The sequence below is a fragment of the Carcharhinus amblyrhynchos genome, chromosome 7 (genome assembly GCF_965287045.1).
Source record: "Carcharhinus amblyrhynchos chromosome 7, sCarAmb.v2.hapA, whole genome shotgun sequence".
NCBI classification, from domain to species: domain Eukaryota; kingdom Metazoa; phylum Chordata; class Chondrichthyes; order Carcharhiniformes; family Carcharhinidae; genus Carcharhinus; species Carcharhinus amblyrhynchos.
In genome coordinates this window covers 109316840-109339166 of record NC_137330.1, presented here as the reverse complement: position 1 = coordinate 109339166, position 22327 = coordinate 109316840, and the positions used below count along the sequence as shown (strand labels likewise).

The window sequence follows — 22327 nt, the reverse complement described above, 5'->3', positions numbered from 1 at the left end:
GGGCCTAGGTAAGATGCTCTGTTGAATAGTTGGTGCAGACCTGATGGGCCAAATGTCCTCCTTCTGCATTGTAGGGATTCTATAATTGGAAATAGCATGCAATGGATAGAGCAAAGTGCTGTGGAACATGCTAGACTTGAACTCCCGTGAAGAGGAACTGTAGGCAGACCGGGATATTTACTTAAAAACTAGTTTATTTACGCTAATTGCAGAACGTACACAGAGAAGGCACATCTTCACATTCGCTTATAGGATATCTCCACAGGTAGACCTTTTTAACATTAACTACACCCAGCCATCCATATGACATTTATTTATAAACCCTACTCGCCTACCTGTGGATATCAGAGGTGACATCAGGCTGAAGAATCATAGGCTGAACAGGAGAGCCTGCGTTTTTGGACACTGGCCCAGGAGCAATTCAGCCAGGGAGAATCCATTGGCTAAGGATATGGCTCACTGGTGCAACTAATCTTTTAATCCTTTTGTTTGTCCTGATGCGCAACCCATAATTATCTAATCCTGGAGTGTATACACTGTGGTATTCCCTAGAAGATCCTGGTTAAATTTGGCTGATGGGGAGCCAAGCAAAGTCAAGAAAATATGTGTTTGATTAAGGCGGTCGGAGACAGAGGTGGAGTCTTGTTCTCTATGGCAGTTTAACTAATTTGATTTTGATTTGATTTGATTTACTATTGTCACATGTATTGGCATACAGTGAAAAGTATTGTTTCGTGCACGCTATACAGACAAAGCATACCGTACATGGAGAAGGAAAGGAGAGAGTGCAGAATGTAGTGTAACAGTCATAGCTAGGGTGGAGAGAAGGATCAACTTAATGTAAGGTAGGTCCATTCAAAAGCCTGATGGCAATAGGGAAGAGGTTGTTCTTGAGTTGATTGGTATGTGACCTCAGACTTTTGTATCTTTTTCCTGAAGACAGAAGGTGGAAGGGAGAACATCCAGGGTGCGAGGGGTCCTTAATTATGCTGGCTGCTTTGCCGAGGCAATGGGAAGTGTAGACAGAGTCAATGGAAGGGAGGCTGATTTGAGTGATGGACTGGGCTACATTCACGACATTTTGTGGTTTAGGCAGAGCAGGAACCATACCAAGCTGTGAAAAAACCAGAAAGAATGCTTTCTATGGTACATCTGTAAAAGTTGGTGAAAGTTGAAGCTAATATGCCAAATTTCCTTAGTCTTCTGAGAAAGTAGAAGCGTGAGCGGGTTCATGCTCTGGTGATGTTATAGACGTCGAGATGTTGGCTGCCATTATGTGTAAAGACATGGATGAGGGTCTCGGCCCCCTAGCACAAATCATTGGTGCTCACAATGACGAACTGCATGATATCCGGAAAAAAATGGTTGAAGCAGATGAGGAATTCTGTCAGTAGAGAGGGCAGTTTCCCTGGTGGAGGCTCACCTTCAGTCCTTGGAAATGCCGCTACGTGGCATGTCAGGCATCTTGGTTAATTGATGGAAATGGGGCCAGACAAGGCGTGTCCGTGTGCCTGATCTCCCAAGGGGGGAGGGGGGTGGTGGGAGAGAGAGAGAGAGAAGAAATTCCCAGCTAAACTTGAGAACTGGCTGCCATGCTTTCGTAATCTCAATGTGACGGCTGAGTGTTTCAAGTTTGAAGAGGCATATATTAGATTTGGGGTTAGTTACACACCCTGATAGCCGTTCTTACATTGCCTTGTGTTTGGTGTCAATCGAGATGGGCTGGAGGCAGCCTGATGCGATGGGAGCTTGCCACCTGCCTGGGCCAAGGTGTCTCTGTGCCGGGGCTTCTGAGCGATGACACAACGGAGGTATAGAGACTTCAGTGAAACTATGAATGGATCCTGAAGTTTCTCACAATCCTGTCAAGGCTTTGGCCTTTACAAGCTCCTTGGATGGCTATATTATCCTGTGGTTTAATCCTGAACTGCTCCCCTTGAGATTAGAAACCTGATTTGTGATGTTATTCTGACATATGAGCACTGAGGTGCATGTCCCCTGCTACCCTGCTAAAGCCAAGGATATCCATTTATTTATAATGGAATTCATCCACCATTATGCTCTTGAGGGAGACCTTAGTTTAAGAGATGTTTCCATTTACATTCAATTTGGTATTTCCATGTGGTTCTGGGGAGCTGGGTGGGTGAGGGGATCTGCCCACCCTGCTTCTGGCCCTGTGTCAAATTCAATCCTGAGGGTCTAGTGTTTGCAATACCGGGATATTTCCTTTGCTTGTGGATGATAATGGATCTCCATCATTCTATTAGAGAGTGTGCTAGGATGGTAGTACGGCATCAGGGTTGTGTGGTATTTATCCGCTTTTCTGTATTGTAGTCCTGACATAACGGAGGATTGCTTTATATGGTATCCTTTACTTTAATTATAGCTAATATGAGCAGTGCCACAGCAGGGTGACGGGCAAGTGGTTTGGTATGGTGGGTATGGTTTTACAGGTCCTTATTGTGGGTGAGGAAAACCTTCTTTAGAATTAGTCGCAGTTTTATTTTGCGTTTTTGTTATTTTAGGGTTAAACAATCCTTGTTGGTCTCCAGTGAAGGTGCAGATAGATTATGTATCCTGCAAAAGACTGAATTTTATTGTTGTTGGCACCTCCAGTGTAGCTGAAGTTGGGGGAAATATTTAATGCTGCCAGTCCCGGTGTGGTTGGGGAATCCTTGCGTTGGGTTTCCTATACTCTCCTTGGTTGTGATAGTAGCTACTTGGTAGTTTGGCTCCTGGAATGTGCAGAGAGCGTATCATCCTGTCGGAAGGAAGAGGTTCTTGTCTTTCCTTTTGACTTGCTTTGATTTATTATTGTCACATGTATTGGGATACACCGAAATGATTGTTTCTCGCCAGGAACCCAGGTTCAATTCCGACCTCGGGTCTGTGTGGAGTTTGCACGTTCTCCCCGTGACTCTGTGGGTTTCCTCCGGGTGCTCCCGTTTCCTCCCACATTCCAAAGATGTGCGAGATAGGTGGATTGGCCATATAAAATTGCCCCTTAGTGTCTGGGGGACTAGCAGGGTAAATACGAGGATAGGGCCTAGGTGGAATTGGTGTCGGTGCAGACTCGATGGACCAAATGGCCTCCTCCTGCACTGTAGGGATTCTATGATTCTGTGGTACATAGGGGACAAGGAAAGGAGAGGGTGCAGAATGTAGTGTAACAGTCATAGTTAGGGTGTAGAGAAAGATCAACTTAATATATTGTAGGTTTATTCAAAAGTCTGATGGCAGCAGGGAAGAAGCTGAAGAGGCAAGGAAGGATTGGAGAAACAGAGGTTGCCCCCTTGAGAGAAGATCTACAGAGGTATTCAAAAACTGAGCAGAATAGACAATGTTCCGTTGGTGGAAGGGTCCAGAACCTGAGGACTCTGATTTAAAGTGATTGGCACAATAAGCAGAGGTGACATGAAGAAAACCTTTTTGATGTAGTGAGTAGTTAAAATCTAGTGCACACTGCCTCAGAGTCTAGAGGAGGCCGATTCAACTGTGACTTTCAAAAGAAAATCAGATAACTGCCTGAATAAATAAAATTTGCAACACTATAGGCAAAAGGTAGGGGAGTGGGACTTGCAGGTGTTGGACATAATGGGCCAAATAGCCTCCCTTCTGTGCTGGAATCATTCTATGATCCTAGGTGGAAAATTGTTCACATATGTCTTTTTCACAAAAAGCAGAACAAACCTAAGCCAGCAAATTACCATTCATGTAGCCTGTTCTCAAATCATCAGCAAAGTAATGGAAGATTTTGTTGACTGATATCAGACAGCACCTGCTCACCGATGCTCAGTTTGGGGTTCCACTAGGACCACTGAGCTCCAGATCGCATTACGGCCAAACATGGACAAAAGGGCTGAATTCTAGCATTGGGAGGAGAGTGACTACCTCTGGCATTAAAGCAACATTTGACAGCGGATGGCCAAGTTATATCTGGGGGATAACTATCCATTGGCTGGAGTCATATCTTGCACAAAACCAAAGTTCTTATCTAATCTCTATAACACAAGACTGTTATGGGCAAAAGTACACATTACCACAAAAACACTCACTCCCATTTCTGACTATTACTGTAAAAGCCACAATCAATCTCAGTGGTTACATACAGTGTTCTTTATAAACCATGGAGAGGTTTCAAACCCCCAGCACACCGCGCCCCCCACCCACCCTGCCTGCATCCCCACAGGAATCCCCCTAGTCAGCCTCAACTTTTCTCCCCTGTGCAGTGAATGCCCCCCTTAATTGCATGTGGCCCTGTGGATGGCAGCATCATACGATCAGGCAGGAGACGCCAGCATGATTGGATCTTCCTTTTCCAATCAATTTTGCGAAAGCCTTCTCTCTCAGTTGTGTTTCACTGTATGATGGGTGGAAGGACACCTTGTCACTAAGATTTCAGCTCTTTCAAAAAAGGTCATCTGGGCCATTTAAATTTTGCTTGGGGCAGGGGGCAGGTTTACAGCCATTTCGGATTCCTTCCATGATGGATAAGTTATTTGAGATATAGAGGTTTACAGCATGGAAACAGGCCTTTCGGTCCAAATTGTCCATGCCACCCATTTTTTTAAACCCCTAAACTAATCCCAATTGCCCGCATTTGGCCCAAATCCCTCTATACCCATCTTACCCATGTAACTGTCTAACTGCTTTTTAAAAGACAATATTGTACCCGCCTCTACTACTACCTCTGGCAGCTTGTTCCAGACACTCGCCACCCTCTGTGTGAAAAAGTTACCCCTCTGGACGCTTCTGTATCTCTCCCCTCTCACCTTAAACATATGCCCTCTAGTTTTAGGCTCCTCTACCTTTGGGAAAAGATATTGACTATCTACCTTGTTTATGCCCCTCTTTATTTTATAGATCTCTATAAAATCACCCCTCAGCCTCCTACGCTCCAGAGAAAAAAGTCCCAGTCTATCCAGCCTCTCCTTATAACTCAAACCATTAAGTCCCAATAGCATCCTAATAAATCTTTTCTGCACTCTTTCTAGTTTAATAATATCCTTCCTATAATAGGGTGAACAGAACTGAACACAGTATTCCAAATGTAGCCGTACCAATGTCTTGCACAACTTCAACAAAATGTCCCAACTCCTGTATTCAATGTTCTGACAGATGAAACCCAGCATGCCAAATGCCTTCTTCACCACTCTGTCCACCTGTGATTCCACTTTCAAGGAGCTATGAAATGTACCCCTAGATCTCTTTGTTCTGTAACTCTCTCCAAGCCCCGACCATTAACTGGGTAAATCCTGCCCTTGTTCAATCGACCAAAATTCATCACCTCGCATTTGTCTAAATTAAACTCCATCCGCCATTTGGCAGCCCAGTGGCCCAATTGATCATGATCCCTTTGCAATCGGAGATAACTTTCTTCATTGTCCACTATGCCACCAATCTTGGTGTCATCTCCAAACTTACTAACCATGCCTCCTATATTCTCATCCAAATCATTAATATAAATGTATTGGATATGGCCAGTCTCTGACGACTCTCCCTCCCCCCACAATCCATCTCCGTCCCAGCCTGAGGCCAGACACTCAGTTCCATTACAGTTCTAATTCAGATCATAAACTAATTCAGCGCAGACTGAAGATTGGACTTGGGAATGTGCTGTGTGGCTCAGTACGGAATCTTTTAGTGTGCTCGCACTATGTTTTTGGTGTCACAAATAGACTGACATTTACACTGCAATGCAGTCACTGGGATAATCCCCTAGTCGCCACACTCCTGTGCCTGTTCAGGTGCACTGAGGGAGAACGTAGCATGGCCAGAGCACCCGGAGGAAAGTTATACAGACGCAAAGAGAACATAGCGACTCCGCACAGACAATGATCCAAGCTGGGAATCAAACCCGGATCCCTGGTGCTTTGAGGCAGCAGTGCTAACTACTGTACCAGCGTGCCGCCCCATCACTGCTACATAAAGCAAAATCTTTAATAAATCCTGCAAGTTGATGGATCATAAAATATTTCCAGCTTTTCAACATGCAGATTTTTTTTAAAAAATAAGAGCGTGCACCCAGTGAGAAGTTTATTCTTAAAATATTTTGTTTGTTAGATGATTATAAAATAGTCAATGGAAAAATGTGCAAGACATTGTGTATCCCTAAAGAATTAGACAATAGCTTTGAACTTTTGTATTTGGTTATAAACATCCTCTCTTAGTTGCTGTATGGTTTATGGGGCCCTTAGAATTCAAACATATGTGGCTAGCAGCAACCTGTAAGATAAATGACAACTGTAGCTCTACACCACAAAACTCCACACCTGCACTGTCTCTGCCATTTTGCATTTTTTTTAAGTACAACAAAATTTAAACTAAAATTGCAATAACCGCTTCAGAATTTAAGTGGTTCGATAAAAGTACTTGCAATATCAAAAACTTATTCAATTGTATTCTCATGGTACAGACTACCAATTAGTGCTCAATGGTTTAAACAAATTGAGTTAACATTCAGCAAACCCCTCCCCGATGAGCTCAATGCATTCTATACCCGTTTGAGCAAGAGGTCAGAGAAAGCATGCCCTCTACCCTGGAAACCCTGGATGAACCTGTATCCGAGGTCACCATTGCAGATGTCAGAGCAGCTTTCTCGAAGGTCAAACCACAGAAAGCGACTGGTCTGGATGGGCGACCCGGACAAGCACTCAGAACCTGTGCGGATCAGCTGGCAGAGGTATTCGCAGATGTCTTCAACCTCTCTTTACAACAATCTGAGGTCCCTATCTGCTTCAAGATGACCATCATTCCAATGCCAAAGAAGAGCAAAGCAGCGTGCCTTAATGACTATCATTTGGTGGCTCTGACATCCACAGTGCTTTGACAGGCTAGTCATGACACGAATCAATTCCAGCCTCCCGTACTGTCTAGATCATAGAATCGCAGATTCACAGCTCGCCAATTACCACAACAGTTCAACAGCAGACACCATTTCCCTGGCCCTACACTCAACCTTGGAACACCTAGATAACAAAGACACCAATATCAGACTCCTATTTATTGACTACAGCTCAGCCTTCAAAACTATTATTCTTACGAAACTCATCTCCAAACTCTGTGGTTTGGGCTTGGCTCCTCCCTCTGTGACTGGATTCTGAGCTTCCTAACCCACAGACTACAATCAGTAAGGATAAGCAACAACACCTCCTCGACAATCATCCTCAACACCGGTGCCCCACAGGGTGTGCTCTCAGCCCCCTACTATACTCCTTATACACCTATGGCTGTGTGGCCAAATTCCTGAACCTGTCATCAGGTTTGCTGATGAAACCACCATAGTGGGTTGGATCTCAAACAATGACAAGGCAGAGCACTGGAAAATGATAGAGAATCTGGCGAACTGGTGCAGAGCCAATAATCTCTCCTCAATGTCATCAAAATGAAGGAGATAGTCATCAGCTTCAAGAAGCGTAGTGGACGACATGCTCCTGTCTACATCAATGGGGACGAAGTAGAAATGGTCAAGAGCTTCATGTTTGTGGGTGTCCAGATCACCAACAACCTATCTTGGTCTCTTCATGCCGACGCTATAGTTAAGAAAGCCCACTAACGCCCGTACTTTCTAAGAAGACTAAGGAAATTTGGCATGTCAGGTACGACTCTCACCAACCTTTACAGACGTACCATATAAAGCATTCTTTCAGGTTGTATCAGAGCTTGATATGGCTCCTGATCTGTCCAAGACTGCAAGGAACTACAAAGGGTTGTGAATATAGCCCAATCCATCATGCAAACCAGCTTCCCATCCATTAATTCTGTCTACACTTCCCGCTGCCTTGGCAAAGCAGCCAGTGTAATTAAGAAACCCGTGCACTCCAGACATTCTCTCTTCCACCTTCTTCCGTCAGGAAAAAGACACAAAAGTCTGAGGTCACATACCAACTGACTCAAGAATAGCTTCTTCCCTGCTACTGTTAGACTTTTGAATGGACTTACCTTGCACTAAGATGATCTTTCTCTACACCCTAGCTATGACTGTAACACTACATTCTGCACTCGCTTGTTTCCTTGTTGATGAACAGCATGCTTTGTATAGCATGCAAAAAACAACACTTTTCATTGCATGTTAATACATGTGACAATAATTAATCAAATCAAAGTGCTAAGAAAAGGCAGTCACAAATCAGTTCCAGAAGAGGACAACTCATTTGACTTCACAAACCCTTTTTGTATTGTGTGCCGTTTCTGGTTTTGAAGTCAACAGTTTCAGTTCTTGTAATTAGAAGCCAGCTGAATAAAATCCAATTGAAATAAAGCACTCCATGCACATGATGTGTACTCTTTCTGCACTCACACTTCTAGGGTTCACCTATTCATGGCAAGGTGACCAACACATGAAATAAAGTCAGCAAATTTCCAGGACTGTCAAGTACTCAAAGATAAGGCTTTCAGAGACAAATGACTGGAATCACAAAGTGAAATTTCCGAAACAGGAGTAAAAAGATCCCATATAATTGAAATAGAATTTGATTTGTTCAGCCCTTGTTAGCTTTTCCACAAAGTCTTCATAAGATTTGATATCGACATTTCAAATGGAGTTTGAGCTAAACAGACATGCACAAGTCTAAATGCGATTTACTGCGGAGGCTGGAATTTGAAACCAAACGAGAAAACGCTGGAAAATTGCAACAGGTCTGGCAGCATCTGTGAGGAGAGAAAAGAGCTGACGCTTTGAGTAAGTGGAGTTGAGTCTATGGAAAGATCAGCCATGATCGCATTGAATGGCGGAGCTGGCTTGAGGGGCCAGGTGGCCTACTCCTGCTCCTAGTTCTTCTGTTCTTATGTCCAGATGACCCTTTGTCAAAGCTAAAAGGCATAGAAAATATGACATACTTATACTATGCACAAGTCTTTACTTTCTCTGTCTTGTGGGCTGCAGAGGCCAATTTAGGTACTTCAGCAGCAGAAAGACAACTTGCTCTCCTCCCTCCTTTTGCAGTAAGTGCTAACTTAATGAATTATACAGTTTTAAACTGTTGTTCACATTGTGTTCTAAAAAAAAATCAAATAAAAGCAGGCAATCAGAGGTGAAAAAAAAAGGAACAGGATCCCAATCCTATGCTTCACCCCCCCCATTCCTGTTTTGTCAAAATGGGATGTGGGAGATCTACAGGAGTAAAGTTTTCTTAAAGGTTTAGAAGGTTTAGGTTGGGGTGGCACGGTGGCACAGTCGTTAGCACTGCTGCCTACAGAGCCAGGGAGCTGGGTTCGATTCCTGGCTTGGCTGACTGTCTGTGTGGAATCCGCATATTCTCCTCGTGTGTGCATGGGTTTTCTCCAGGTGCTCCAGTTTCCTCCCACAGTCCAAAAACGTGCGAGATTAGGTTGACCGGCCATGCTAAATTGCTCCTTAGTGTCAGGGAGATTAGTAGGGTAATTATGTGGGGTTACAGGGATAGGGCCTGGGTGGGGTTGTGATTGGTGCAGACTCAATGAGCTGAATGGCCTCCTTCTGCACTGTAAGGATTCTACTGTATTCTATTTCATTTTATTCCATTTTATTCTATTCTATAAAACAAAAATAAACAGTACTTTAAAAATTCACCAGACTAAAAGGTCAGTTTGCAGAGACCTTTGGGCATCACTAGATATAGTTAGGAAATCATAGAACCGGGGAGGAAATAAGTTGTTAATGGAAGAAAAAAAAATTCCCCAGCAACAGAAGGAAGGTGATAAAGCTGACTGTCTACATCAAAGGTTGCCTCAGCTTTTGTTTGTCACACCACCCACACAATACCCAAGTGGAAACTAAATGTTCTTAGCTAATGGGGGGTTTTCTGTTTGGAGTGCACACCCTTCAGATATATTTTAATTAAACAAATATATGTGTGCTGCAATTAACACGACCACTAAGTGAACACCGGGCTGTTCGTGAAATTTGCATGCACACGACACAATGATGGTTCAAGACTTCTCATCTGTCAAGTATTTTCTTCTCCAGTGCCCTCACTCCTCCACACTTACCACCGCTCCCCCCCTCCCCCCCTGCAGACTTACTGGAAAAGAGCAATGCACATGCGGGGCGCCTCTACACCCCCCTGCAGATCTCATTCAAGCGGCGACGCTTCACTGGTGATACGCAGCATGAGGCATCAGCCAAGAGTACCCAGTCCTCACCTGATGTACACACATATGTGCTCCCTGCAGGGGAGGGTGAGATAACTCAATAGTACCAGAAGCATGCAACTCAGCAACACTGAGGCAAATCATAACATAGCTATTGCCAGAGATACATAGAAACATACGCAGAGAATAGAAGCACAAGCATGCCATTCGGCCCTTCAAGCCTACTTCGCCATTCCTTTTGATCATGGCTGACCATCAAATTCAATATCCTGATCCCATCTTACCCCATATTCCTTGATCCCTTGTTAGAATTTTAGAAGTTTCTCTCATGCTTCTAAACTCCAATGAATATAATCCAAATCAATTTAGTCTCTCCTCATTCGGTCCGGCCATCCTAGGAACAAATTTGGTAAACCTTAGAATCATAGAACCCTACAGTGCAGAAAGAGGCCCTTCGGCCCATCGACTCTGCACCGAACACATTCCCACCCAGGCCCTAACCCCATATCCCTACATATTATACCCACTAATCCCTCTAACCTACGCATCCCTGGACACTAAGGGGCAATTTCTTAGCATGGCCAATCAACCTAACCCGCACATCTTTGGACTGTGAGAGGAAACTGGAGCTCCCGGAGGAAACCCATGCAGACATGAGGAGAATGTGCAAACCATCGCTGTACTCCCTCTATATTAAAGACAATATTCCTCAGATAAGGACACCAAAACTGCGCACGATACTCAAGGTGTGTCCCCACTAATGCCCTATACAATTGCAGCAAAACATCCTAATTCCTCTTACTCAAATCCTCTTACTATAAAGGCCAACATATCACTTGCATTCTTTATTGTCTGCTGCACCTGTGTACTTACTTTCAGTGACTGATGCACAAGGACACCCAAGTCTCGCTGGGAATCCACCTCTCTCAATTTACACCCATTCAAACAACAACCTGCCTTACTACCAGTCAAGATCAACTACCCACTGGACCAACTTGTTGAGGAATCTGGAATGGAAGAGAGAAGAGGGATGAAATTCTGGGGGGAACTAAAATTGGACCTGACAGCAAAGTTTAACTGAAAATGTTTCACCATTGACAGGAGAACACGCTCAACCTACATTTCTAAGCCTACAAGACAGCTGGACAAGTGCACGCACAGATTGTTGATACCATTTTACCAACAGGTTCTCCTCCCACTGGAGTCTCAGATGCTTCTAAAAATACACTGTTTTTATTTAACCAAAATAAAAACAGACTACAAATGGAGGCCAATCTGATGAGGGTGTGATCTCACTGACGGTCAAGAGCCAGAAAATCTTGGAGAAATTGCTCTTGGTTCCAACAGGCAAATTACACATCTCCCAAATCCATTATACATGTCCGAGCAATCCAGATTCAGCCAATGTTACTGAATACTGTATCGAGATTCTACGCACAATGGGCAGGTGTGGAAACTTTCCGATGGGTGATCTTTCATTCGAAGCAGTTAACGCCACTTTTTTATTCTGGAGCCTTCTCCGTCAGTTCCAAACAATTGGACTGGAGTGGGGGAGACAATTATTCAGCAGCAGAAGTGCTCCAAGAAGCTTCATCATGGTATTCTGGATATGGACTTCTGGTGTAAATGAGGCTTCTCATGTTTCCAGCAATAAATCATGGGGGTTTAGCACTGGTGGTTGTTAGAACAATATTCAAGCCAGGGTCTGATACAAAATTGTCCACACTAACCAATGACTGCTGATCTTCCAGATGAAAGGTTGCTTGTTGTGCAGAACGGTGCGACCAACAAAAAGGGAACGAACTCCATTGATGACATCCATCCTGGCACAGAACGGGGCCCAAATAAATTTCTGTGCAAGTGCCTCTTGAGGAACAAGAATTCGCCACAATCAAATGTTCACATGTTGTGTCCTCATGGAAAAAATAAAGCTTAACCAGATGCCGAAGCTCATAACTGCTGATGAGTTCAGTTATCAGCATTGTTAAAGTTTATTTATTAAATCTACGCCCTCTAATTTGAGGCTCCCCCAACTTTGGAGAAAGATATTGACCATCTAGCTGATCCATGCCTCTCATTATTTTATAGACCTCTACAAGATCACACTTAAGCCTCCTACACACCAGAGAAAAAAGTCCCAGTCTATTCAGCCTCTCGTTATAACTCAAGTAGGCTTACATTTGTAATGAAGTTACTGTGAAAATCCCCTAGTTGCCACACTCAGGTGCCTATTCGGATATACTAAGGGGGAATTTAGCACAGCCAATGCACCTAACTACCACATCTTTGACTATGGGAGGAAACTGGAGCATCCAGAGGAAACCCATGCAGATCCGGGGAGAATGTGCAGACTCTACACAGACAGTGACCCAAGCCGGGTATCAAACCTGGGCCCCCGGCACTGTGAGGCACTGTGCCACTGTGCTGCATGTTTTTACATCTTTACAGATTTGTTTTATTGTAATGGATGACAATTTAACAGGCTAAGTAATGGGCTAGACGTGACTTTGTCTCTTTCTAACATTCACAACAGGTTTTCAATGAAAACGCTTTCTTGAGAAGTTATGTAGTCAGCTGAACTCAGCCGAAGCTGCTTCTGCCCAAGTGGAAAAAAAGTCAATTCCCTCACTGTGTGGGGAAATACAAAAAAATCGCATGTATTAACATGTGGCATAATTATAACACAGGGCAAATCAATGACAGTAGGTACATGAGAGGTGGAATAGTTGGTTGACCAGATCTGCGTTGATAAGAATTTTCTTTTGGTGGCACGATGGCACAGTGGTTAGCACTGTTGCCTCATGACGCCAAGGACCCCTGTGTTCAATTTTGGCCTGGGTGATTGTCTGTGTGGAGTTTGTACCTTCTCTTAGTGTCTGCGTGGGTTTCCTCTGAGTGCACCAGTTTCCAAAGATGTGCGGATTAGGTGGAGTCGCCATGCTAGTTTGCCCCTTAGCGTTCCAAGATGTATAGGTTAGGGGGATTAGTGGAGTAAATACATGGGGTTCCAGGGTGAGTCTGGGGTGAGAGTCAGTGCAGACTAGATGGGCTGAATGGCATCCTTCTGCAATGTAGGGATTCCATGAACATTCAAGGACAAACGGAGTCTCTTCTGTATAGAACTGAAGGGATTGAAGAATGACTTGTAAATCTGATGAGGAGTGGACAGCAACACTGCAGTCACCAACGTAGTTCATGCATACCTATGGAGGTCAATCTAGTTTTGGCACGAAGGCGACAAGAGTTTTTCATCTAGACTACACTAGAGAGCAGTTGACCTTTGACAAGGTGAATAGTTACTAACAGGTCGATTATAAATACTATGGGGGGGCTATCACGTACAACCTTATTTGGCTTGATCTGGTTTTAAAGACACCTGTTCCAGATCTACCATTCAAGACAGTTGGATCACCATCAAGCAATTGCAAGAATGTGACTAAGTTTCTTGGACGTAAAAATCTTTATTTAGGAAGGATGTAAATGCGTTGGAAGTAATTCAGAGAAGGTTCACCAGGCTAATACCCGGAATACATGGGTTGTCTTACAAAGAAAGGTTGGACAGGTTGGGCTTGTATCCACTGGAGTTCACAAGAGTAAGAGTTAGCTTGATTTGATTTATTATTGACACATATAAGACCCTGAGAGGTCTTGATGGGATCGATGTGGAGAGAATGTTTCCTCTTGTCAGAGAATCTAGAACTAGGGGTCACTGTTTAAAAATAAGGGGCCACCCATTTAAAATGGAGAGGAGATGAAATAGTTCCACTTTGAGTGTCCTGGGTCTTTGGAGCTCTCCTTCTGAAAAGGCGGTGGAAGTAGAATCTTTGAATATTTTTCAGGTGGAAGTGGAGAGATTCTTGGGAAGCAATGTGGTGATAGGTTATTGGGGGGGTGGGTGGGATGAGGACTGTGGTTACCATCAGATCAGACATGACCTTATTCAATGATAGCGCAGGCTCAAGGGTCTGAACGGCCTATTCCTGCTCCTTGTTCATACGTTTGTATGGAACACATTCCACACAGCCTCATGATTTACCAAGTCAAACTTAGTCAAGTCAATGAATTAAAGGTGTGAAAACCGCAACAATTGTTTGAAAAGGGAGATAAATCAAGCCGTGGAAACTACTGAGCTGCTTCCCTCTTGTCGATAGCAGGGAAAACCCTGATACACATTCCCCTGAATCATACACTTCCTGCAGTCGAGGAAGTCCTCCAAGAGTGTCAACTCATATTATGTCCTCAAGGCCTGGAGTAGGCTATAACCCATGTGGGCCGCAATTTTCCCATCCCGCTATGCTAGGTTTTTAGTGCAGTGGGCCGGGAGAATCCAGCAGCAGCTGACTCATGAGCATTCACACCCCTCTTGCATCTCCCAGTGCTGGATTTGCAACAGCATCTGCTCCGTGCCGGAAACTGGTGGGAAGATGCACAGACCATTTAAATTGCCATTTCAAGATTATCTGAATGTGAAATAATGGGCCAGGAATTGAATTCTCCAAGCCTGCTAACCTCTCTCACCCCGCCAGAGCACTTTACTCCAGCAGGGATTACACTAACTCCCCACATTCGGGGAGCTGGCGGCCTGATCCCGCTGGAGTAAAGGAGGGGCAATCAGGGCCCCCAGAGGTTGGGTGGCAGGGAGTGGTATCCCCTCGGCATTGCCAATTTGGTAGTGCCAGCCTGTGCAAAGCAGCCAGCATAATTAAGGACCCTATGCACCCTGGACAGACTCTCTTCCACACCTTCTTCCATCAGGAAAAAGATACAAATGTCTGAGATCACGTACCAACCAACTCAAGAATAGCTTCCTCCCTGCTGCCATCAGACTTTTGAATGGACTTACCTTGCACTAAGCTGACCCTAGCTATGAATGTAACACTACATTCTGCACTCTCTTGTGTCCTTCTCTATGAACGGTATGCTTTGCCTGTATAGCGCGCAATACTTTTCACTGTGTACTCATACATGTGACATTAATAAATCAAATCAAGTGCCAATTCCCAGGGGGCACCTTAGCACTGCCCACTGGGGAAGTGCCAAGAGGCGGGGCCTATGAGGGTGGAGCCTATGGGCAGGGCCTGATGGGGCAGGTCCTAAGTGGTGATCAGTGGAGGTGGGGGATCCCGCCACCACTCTACAGTTGGGATCGGTGGGGAAGGAGGGAGGTCAGCAATCGGGGCGGGCTGAAGGGGGTGTGGTCGGGGTTCGGTCGGGGGGTGGGGGCAGTCAGCCTGCTGGGGTGTGGGTTGGGGCTACGGAAATAGGTCCCGCCCCCTAGTTCTTAATGATATTCATGCTGGTGTCCTCTGCAGTGCACAGGGTGTGGGAGATTCTTGTCTGAACTCCCACTGAGAAAACAAGTGTTAATTACACCAGTTATCGCGCAAATTCAACACTTGGAATCTTTTTGGGAGAATTCCAGCCGTGACCTTCCATCTCAGAGGCACGAATGCTGCCTTTGAGCCAATGCTGACCTCTGCAACTCTACTCACTCAGCAGACCAAGACTCATTTGTGACTTTATGGCAACTGCTGCCTCCTAAAGATTTCACTGCCAATCAGGAGATATTCTTTATTTCGAAAACAAAAATTAAAAGTGATGAGAATTGCACACATGCAGATGTAACAGAAAACGTTAAATCTATATTTAGCCTACCACTGCCTGCCAAAAGGTAATTTTTAGAAATTGAATGTACACATCTGGAGTCCAGAAAAACAAAATGCAATTAAAAGTCATAATTGTCAAAAGTAACTTTATCTGTACCATCTCAAAGCAAAAATGCCTCTCACCTCGTTAAAGATTAGCAGCAACACCTTGTGCCTGTGGGATCATTTTCTTATTGTAAATGAAGTGATAATGACAATTACAAACTTTCAGATCATAAAGTTAGAAACAGCAGCAAAAATCTACAATAAATTCTCGCATGCAACATAAGAAAATAACAAGATAAGTGCACATAGTTACTCTGGACCTTTTATTAATTAAATGGAACTATTTTTCTTTTTTCTAAAAAGAGTTTTGTTTTTCAATTGGACAAGCCAAAGACACATCAGATTGAGATACATTTCACTAACATGCACCCAAAATATACATAGGCTGATCAAAAAATAGGCTGTTGCACATGGAAAATATTTCATGAGGGAATTACCTCAAAACCCACGAGCAACAAAGCCGTAGGTGGGTTATGCACCCTATTGCCACATGAAATATTTTCCACAGTAAGCAGTCTAAAATGCAGCGCTCTACTTCAGTCATGTCTTCTCACCCCACTAGGAAAGTATTTACCATGTAATGGTAATTGGCATTATTTGATGTAAGCCTAAGGGCAATTTGGACCAGCTGACTTCTGATGTACTTGTCCATCTAAACATAATAAAAACAAACACTAACAAATGGGGAAAAAATGCAACTTGCACATGGGCTGGATTTAGCAATTCTACCTCGAGATACCAGGGACATAATTTTGGGGGAAGGCTTTTGCAAATGCAAAGGGCTTGCAGTTACAAATGCTTACAATCCTTCATGTTGGGCAAAGGATGGAAAGCATTGCAAATGGCTTTGAATAAGAGTTCACAAGGAGGTCAGCACAAACTTAGTGGCAATGATGAGAAAAGACAGGTTGTTAGTCACCCTTCCCACTACCTTCTTCAGCGTCAATATGTTTTTTGCCTGACTATGCTTCTGAGAAGCCCTTTGGGGTTTCTTCAGCATTAAAGGCACTTGCACAGACATAAACCTTTATTCAACTGAGAACAGGTTACTGGTGGAGTAAGGGACAGACTGACATGCATCACAACGACAAGGTTCACAGCACATACTGCAGGTTGGACACCAAACATGGCGAAAGCTGGGTAGGACCACATGTCCCACCTTTGGAAGAAAGATGGGGAGAAAGATGAGGCAGTTAATCCGCATACAGCAATATTATGTGTCAGGGAATAAAAATGATGCAATTGGGATTGCTACTCCATGATAGACACCAGCAGGTACCACAATGACAGTAGCTACTGTTTGGAGCAGCGGGATAGGAAGGAAAGCAACAGGGTGGAGTCCCAGTAGAGGCATGTTGTAGATACCAGAAGTAGGAAAAACTCAAGAGGAGCAGACCAGAACTGAACATCATGGAAGAGGGAGACCGAGTTCAAGACTGGAGAGCCAATCGGTAGGCATAAATGGACACAAGAGTTAGTAGACCTGATTTGTATACACAAGCCATAGAAAAAGATAAACTTATCTAAGTTAACCTTTATTCAGGAGGTCAATAAGTTATATAAAAAACATGCTTTAAGTTCCAGGGTTTTGATCCAGTTACAGTAAAGGAACGGCGATATATTTCCAAGTCAGGATGGTGACTGGCCTGGAGGAGAACTTGCAGTGATGATGTTCCCATGTGTCTGCTGCCCTAGTCCTTTGAAATGGTAGTGGTTATGACTTTGGAAGGTGCTGCCAAAGGAGCCTTGGTAAGTTCCTGCAGAGCATCTTGCAGATGCTACACACTGCTGCTACTGAGTGCTATTGAGGCCCTGATTGCTGGCCTTCCTCCTTCCCCACAGATCCCAACTGTAGAATGATGGCAGGATCCCCCACCTCCACCGATCACCCCTTAGGACCCGCCCCATCAGGCCCTGCCCATAGGCTCCACCCTCATAGGCCCCACCCCTTGGCACTTCCCCAACGGGCAGTGCCAAAGTGCCCCCTGGGAATTGACACTTGATTTGATTTGATTTATTAATGTCACATGTATTAGCATACAGTGAAAAGTATTGTGTGCAAACAGACAAAGCATACCGTTCATAGAGAAGGACACAAGAGAGTGCAGAATGTAGTGTTACAGTCATAGCTAGGGTGTGGAGAAAGATCATGTTTGCAAATGTTTACTGTCACTGGGTCAAAATCCAGGAACTTAAGGCACATTTTATATGTAACTTATTAAGCTTCTGAATAAAGGTTACCTTAAGTAAGTTTACCTTATTCTATGCCACTTAAATGGGCTGCATAGTCTTGGATGGTGTCAAGCTTCTTGAGTGTTGTTGAAGCTGCATTCAACCAGGCAAGGGGAGAGTATTTCATCGCAGTTCTGACTTGCAACTGGGGGGGTTAGGAGGTGAGTTACTCGCCTCAGAAGGTTATGGGTACAAATCCCACTCCATAGGCTTGAGGGAAAAAATTTGAGCTGGCATTTTTGGCACAGTACTAAGGGAATGCTGCGCTGTGTGAGGTGCTGTCTTTTGGCTGAGAAATTAAATATGGTCCCCATGCTCTCTCAAAAAAATTCCATGGCACTATTTGAAAAAAAAGCAGGAATTATCCCCAACATCATGATCAACATTTATCAGCACCACAGATTTTATAGTCATTTTCATAATGCTCTTTGTGACAGCTTGCTACACATGAATTGGCTTCCGGTTTTCCTACATTGTAACAGTGACTACGATTCAAAGAACTTGCATTGGATGTTCTTCAGTCAGGAAAACCATTCTTTCTACAGTGATGTTATGTGGATCATTCCAAAATACTGACTCAGTGACAGTGGAAGGAACAGCAAAATGTATGGATGCAGCCTGACTTAACATTCCACAACATCACTGGGCTCTTGTCTAACTTGATTGTAGTGATTGCAGGGCATTGTTGAAGAAAGCTTGGTTTGTTTTGGTGTGTAGCCTATCTATTCTTCAGAGAACACCGGCAGAGGGGCAAATATCAAGTCCTGTGGTGGCAGCATAGATAAAGAAGAAATTGATGCATCGCAACAATCAATGGTCATCATTACTCTAGTTAATCAAACAAATAGCTTCTCTTCAGAAAAGGAATATTAGAAAGCTAATCTAACTAGCAGTTTTCCATGGTCCTTTTTTGAGCTCAACAATTACCAAAGTTCAATTACAGAACTTGCCATTTTGGCATTTGAACACCTGACCATTGGGCGGTTCTAGAACAAGGGTACAGGATAAGTCTTTTAGGGCTGAGGAGAAACTTCCTCACTCAGAGATTGGTCTACCTGTTGAATTCCCTATAACAGAAGGCTGTACAGGTTAAGTCACTGAATACATTTAAGAAGAAAATGGATAGATTTCTAGACCCTAACAAAAGTGTCAAAGAATATGGGAGCATGCATTGAGATATAGGATCAGCCATGATCATATTGAATGGCACAGCAGGCTCAAAGGGCTGAACGCTCTACTCCTGGTCCTAGTTTCTAAGTATGTCTGTTGACCAGCATAAACTCTGGACTAAGGCATTTATTGCTATGCATGTTTTATTCCCATCTCAAGGGAAGCATGGTCCTGCTACTGGCTGATTCACGCAGAAAGACATCGATCACTGTACTAGGTACCTCACAAAATAACAAATTTCTCCTCAAAACAAACCATTCTAAAGTTTACAAAATTGCTTGAATATGAATACAAGGATTGCCAGGCATTTAAAAATGTTTGCAGCTTATTCAGGCTCATTTTGCCTCACTTGTGATCAGATGATCCTTTTTAACTACCTATTTAAATATTTCTACACCACCTTATGTTTTGAGGCTGCACAGTGACACAGTGATTAGCACGGCTGCCTCACAGTGACAGGGACCTGAGTTCAATTTCCAGCTTGGGTCACTGTCTGTGCGGAGTTTGCACGTTCTCCTCCTGTCTGCGTGGGTTTCCTCCGGATGGTCCAGTTTTCTTCCACAGTCCGAAAGACGTGCTGGTTAGGTGCATTGGTCATGCTAAATTCTCCCTCAGTGTACCCATTAGGAAATTTTCACAGTAACTTCATTGCAGTGTTAATGTAAGCCGATTTGTGACACTAATAAATAAACTTAAAAAACTGAAACTTATGTTTCACAGTGCAATTATACCATACTTCTGTACATGCAAAAGAAATCATAAGTTGTTTGCAAGATTCGGTTCTTGTGGAGTTACACAACCACCCACGAGGAAGTGGATCTTTCTTGTGTAGGTGGTAGAAAGGGGAGGTGGAGGCACATGGGGAGGTACGCGCGTTCTCTGTCAGGGGGTTTCTGGGGATACCAGGAAATTAGCCATGGTGGTTTCTGAACCTGCAATCGTGCACACATGCTTTGCCCTGTCATGGAAATTTATTACTTGCAATAAAAATGAAGACCATTCTATCTAGCGACAGCTAGAATTTAATACATGGAAGGAATGAGTCAGCAAAGCATGGTTTGTACTTCCCCTTTTCATCTCCAGAACATAAACCGCAACTGTAAGAAATCTGATTTCTTTGCCCCTTCTCCCATGGAAACAAAGATACAAAAGTATTTGTCAGATTTACCTGTGACTGTAACGAATGGCGATAGTCAGTCCAAGCTGAAAATTCAAAAGGAAACGTGTTACATTAGCAAATCTTCAGAATGTCCCAAACTGATTAATATTCAATGACTAATTATCATTAATTGACAATCAATTAAACACAGGCACAGACAGTCAACTTGCAAATTGCAGATGAGGTGAATAACCATTCATCCATTTAAATTTTTACATTAGCTAAGGGAGGAATGTTGGTCAAGACACTGGATATACATTCTGCCCTTATTGAACCATAGATGATAGGAGCAGGTGGCGGCCATTCAGCCCTTCAACCCCATTCATTGCCCAACTCAAGAGCCTAATCCTGCTTGTTTCCCACAATCTTTGATCCGGTTGACTCCAAGTGCTATATCTAGCCGCCTCTTGAATTCATTCAATGTTTGGGAATCAATTACTTCCTGTGGTATAGAAGCAAATTATGCCATTGGATATTTGACATGATGGGGTCACCACTTAATAGTACATCTTCAACAGGAGTACTCCTTCAGTAATTCACTGAAGTACCAAAGCAGTTTATGCGCTTGAATTGTACCGTTTGGCTTCAAACCACAACCTTCTGAGTTAGAGGTGAGAATGATGTCAGCTAAGTAATATTTAATCCGATTGTCCAAATGGATACAAACAATACTTTGACAAAAGCAAATTGCTGCAGATGCTGGAATCTGAAATAATGTGCTCCCTGGGCTTTAAATGAAATCTTCCATAGCTATCAGGAACAAAGGGAGGTGGTGGCATAGTGATATTGTCACTGGGCTAGTAGTTCAGAAACTCAGGGTAATGCTTTGGTGACCACAGTTCGAATCATAGAATCCCTTCTGTGCCGAAGCCCCTACTTTCCTCTCCATAACCCTTCAACTCATGACTAATTAAAAATCTGTCTATCTCCTCCTTAAATTTACTCAATGTCCTGGCATCTACCACACTCTGGACTGGTGAATTCCACAGATTCATGACTCTATGAGAAAAGAAGTTTATCTGCATCTCTGTTTTAAATCTGTTATCCTTTATCCTAAAATTATGTTCTAGATTGCCCGACAAGAGAAAATATCCCCTCTATCCTGTCAATCTCTTTTAACATCTTATATACCTCAATTAAATTTCACAACACCAGGTTAAAGTCCAACAGGTTTATTTGGTAGCACAAGCTTTCAGAGCACTGTCCCTTCGTCAGGTGAGTGAAGAGTTGGGTTCATAAACAGGGCACATATAGACACAAACCGCGCAACCTCAAATAGACCATTGTATGCAGCAAACTACCCAGCCTTAGAACAGTGACCACGACACCACACAACTGTGCCACAGCAACCTCTGAAAGACATGCCGATCATCGACATGGATGCCATCATCTCATGTACACGGCGCATACTCTTGCAACTTGGCCAACATCGTCTACCTGATATGCTACAGGAAAGGATGTCCTGAGGCATGGTACATTGGCGAAATCATGCAGACACTACGACAATGGATGAATGGACACCACTTGACAATCACCAAGCTGGAGTGTTCCCTTCCTGTCGGGAACTCTTCAACAGTCAAGAGCATTCAGTTTCTGATCTTCGGGTAAGCATTCTCCAAGATGGCCTTCGCGACACATGACAATGCAGAATCGCTGAGCAGAAGCAGATAGCCAAGTTCCAAACACATGATGACAGCCTCAATTGGGATCTTGGATTCATGTCACACTGTCTGTAACCCCCATGACTTGCCTGGGCACGCAAAATCTCAGTAACTAACCTGGCTTGAGACAATTCACACCTCTTTAACCTATGCTTAACCCTCTCTCCACTGGCATTGTCTGCATCTGTAAAGACTTGGTTACTTGTTAAGACTCGCTTTCCAACCATTATCTTGTAATTGAGTTTGTGTCTATATATGCCCTGTTTGTGAACCCAACTCTTCGTTCACCTAATGAAGGGGCAGCATCCAAAAGCTTGTGCTAC

At 43.7% G+C, this 22327-nt stretch overlaps 1 protein-coding gene across 2 annotated transcripts in view; it reads right to left on the bottom strand.

The window, feature by feature from the left end:
* Positions 1–22327, bottom strand: part of acoxl (acyl-CoA oxidase-like) — a 392248-nt gene that overhangs the window by 274140 nt on the left and 95781 nt on the right. For both annotated transcript variants that reach the window (XM_080192936.1, XM_080192935.1), the window contains exon 10: positions 20353–20387. In XM_080192936.1, coding sequence (XP_080049062.1) covers positions 20353–20387 — 35 coding nt within the window. The remainder of the gene's footprint in view (positions 1–20352; positions 20388–22327) is intronic.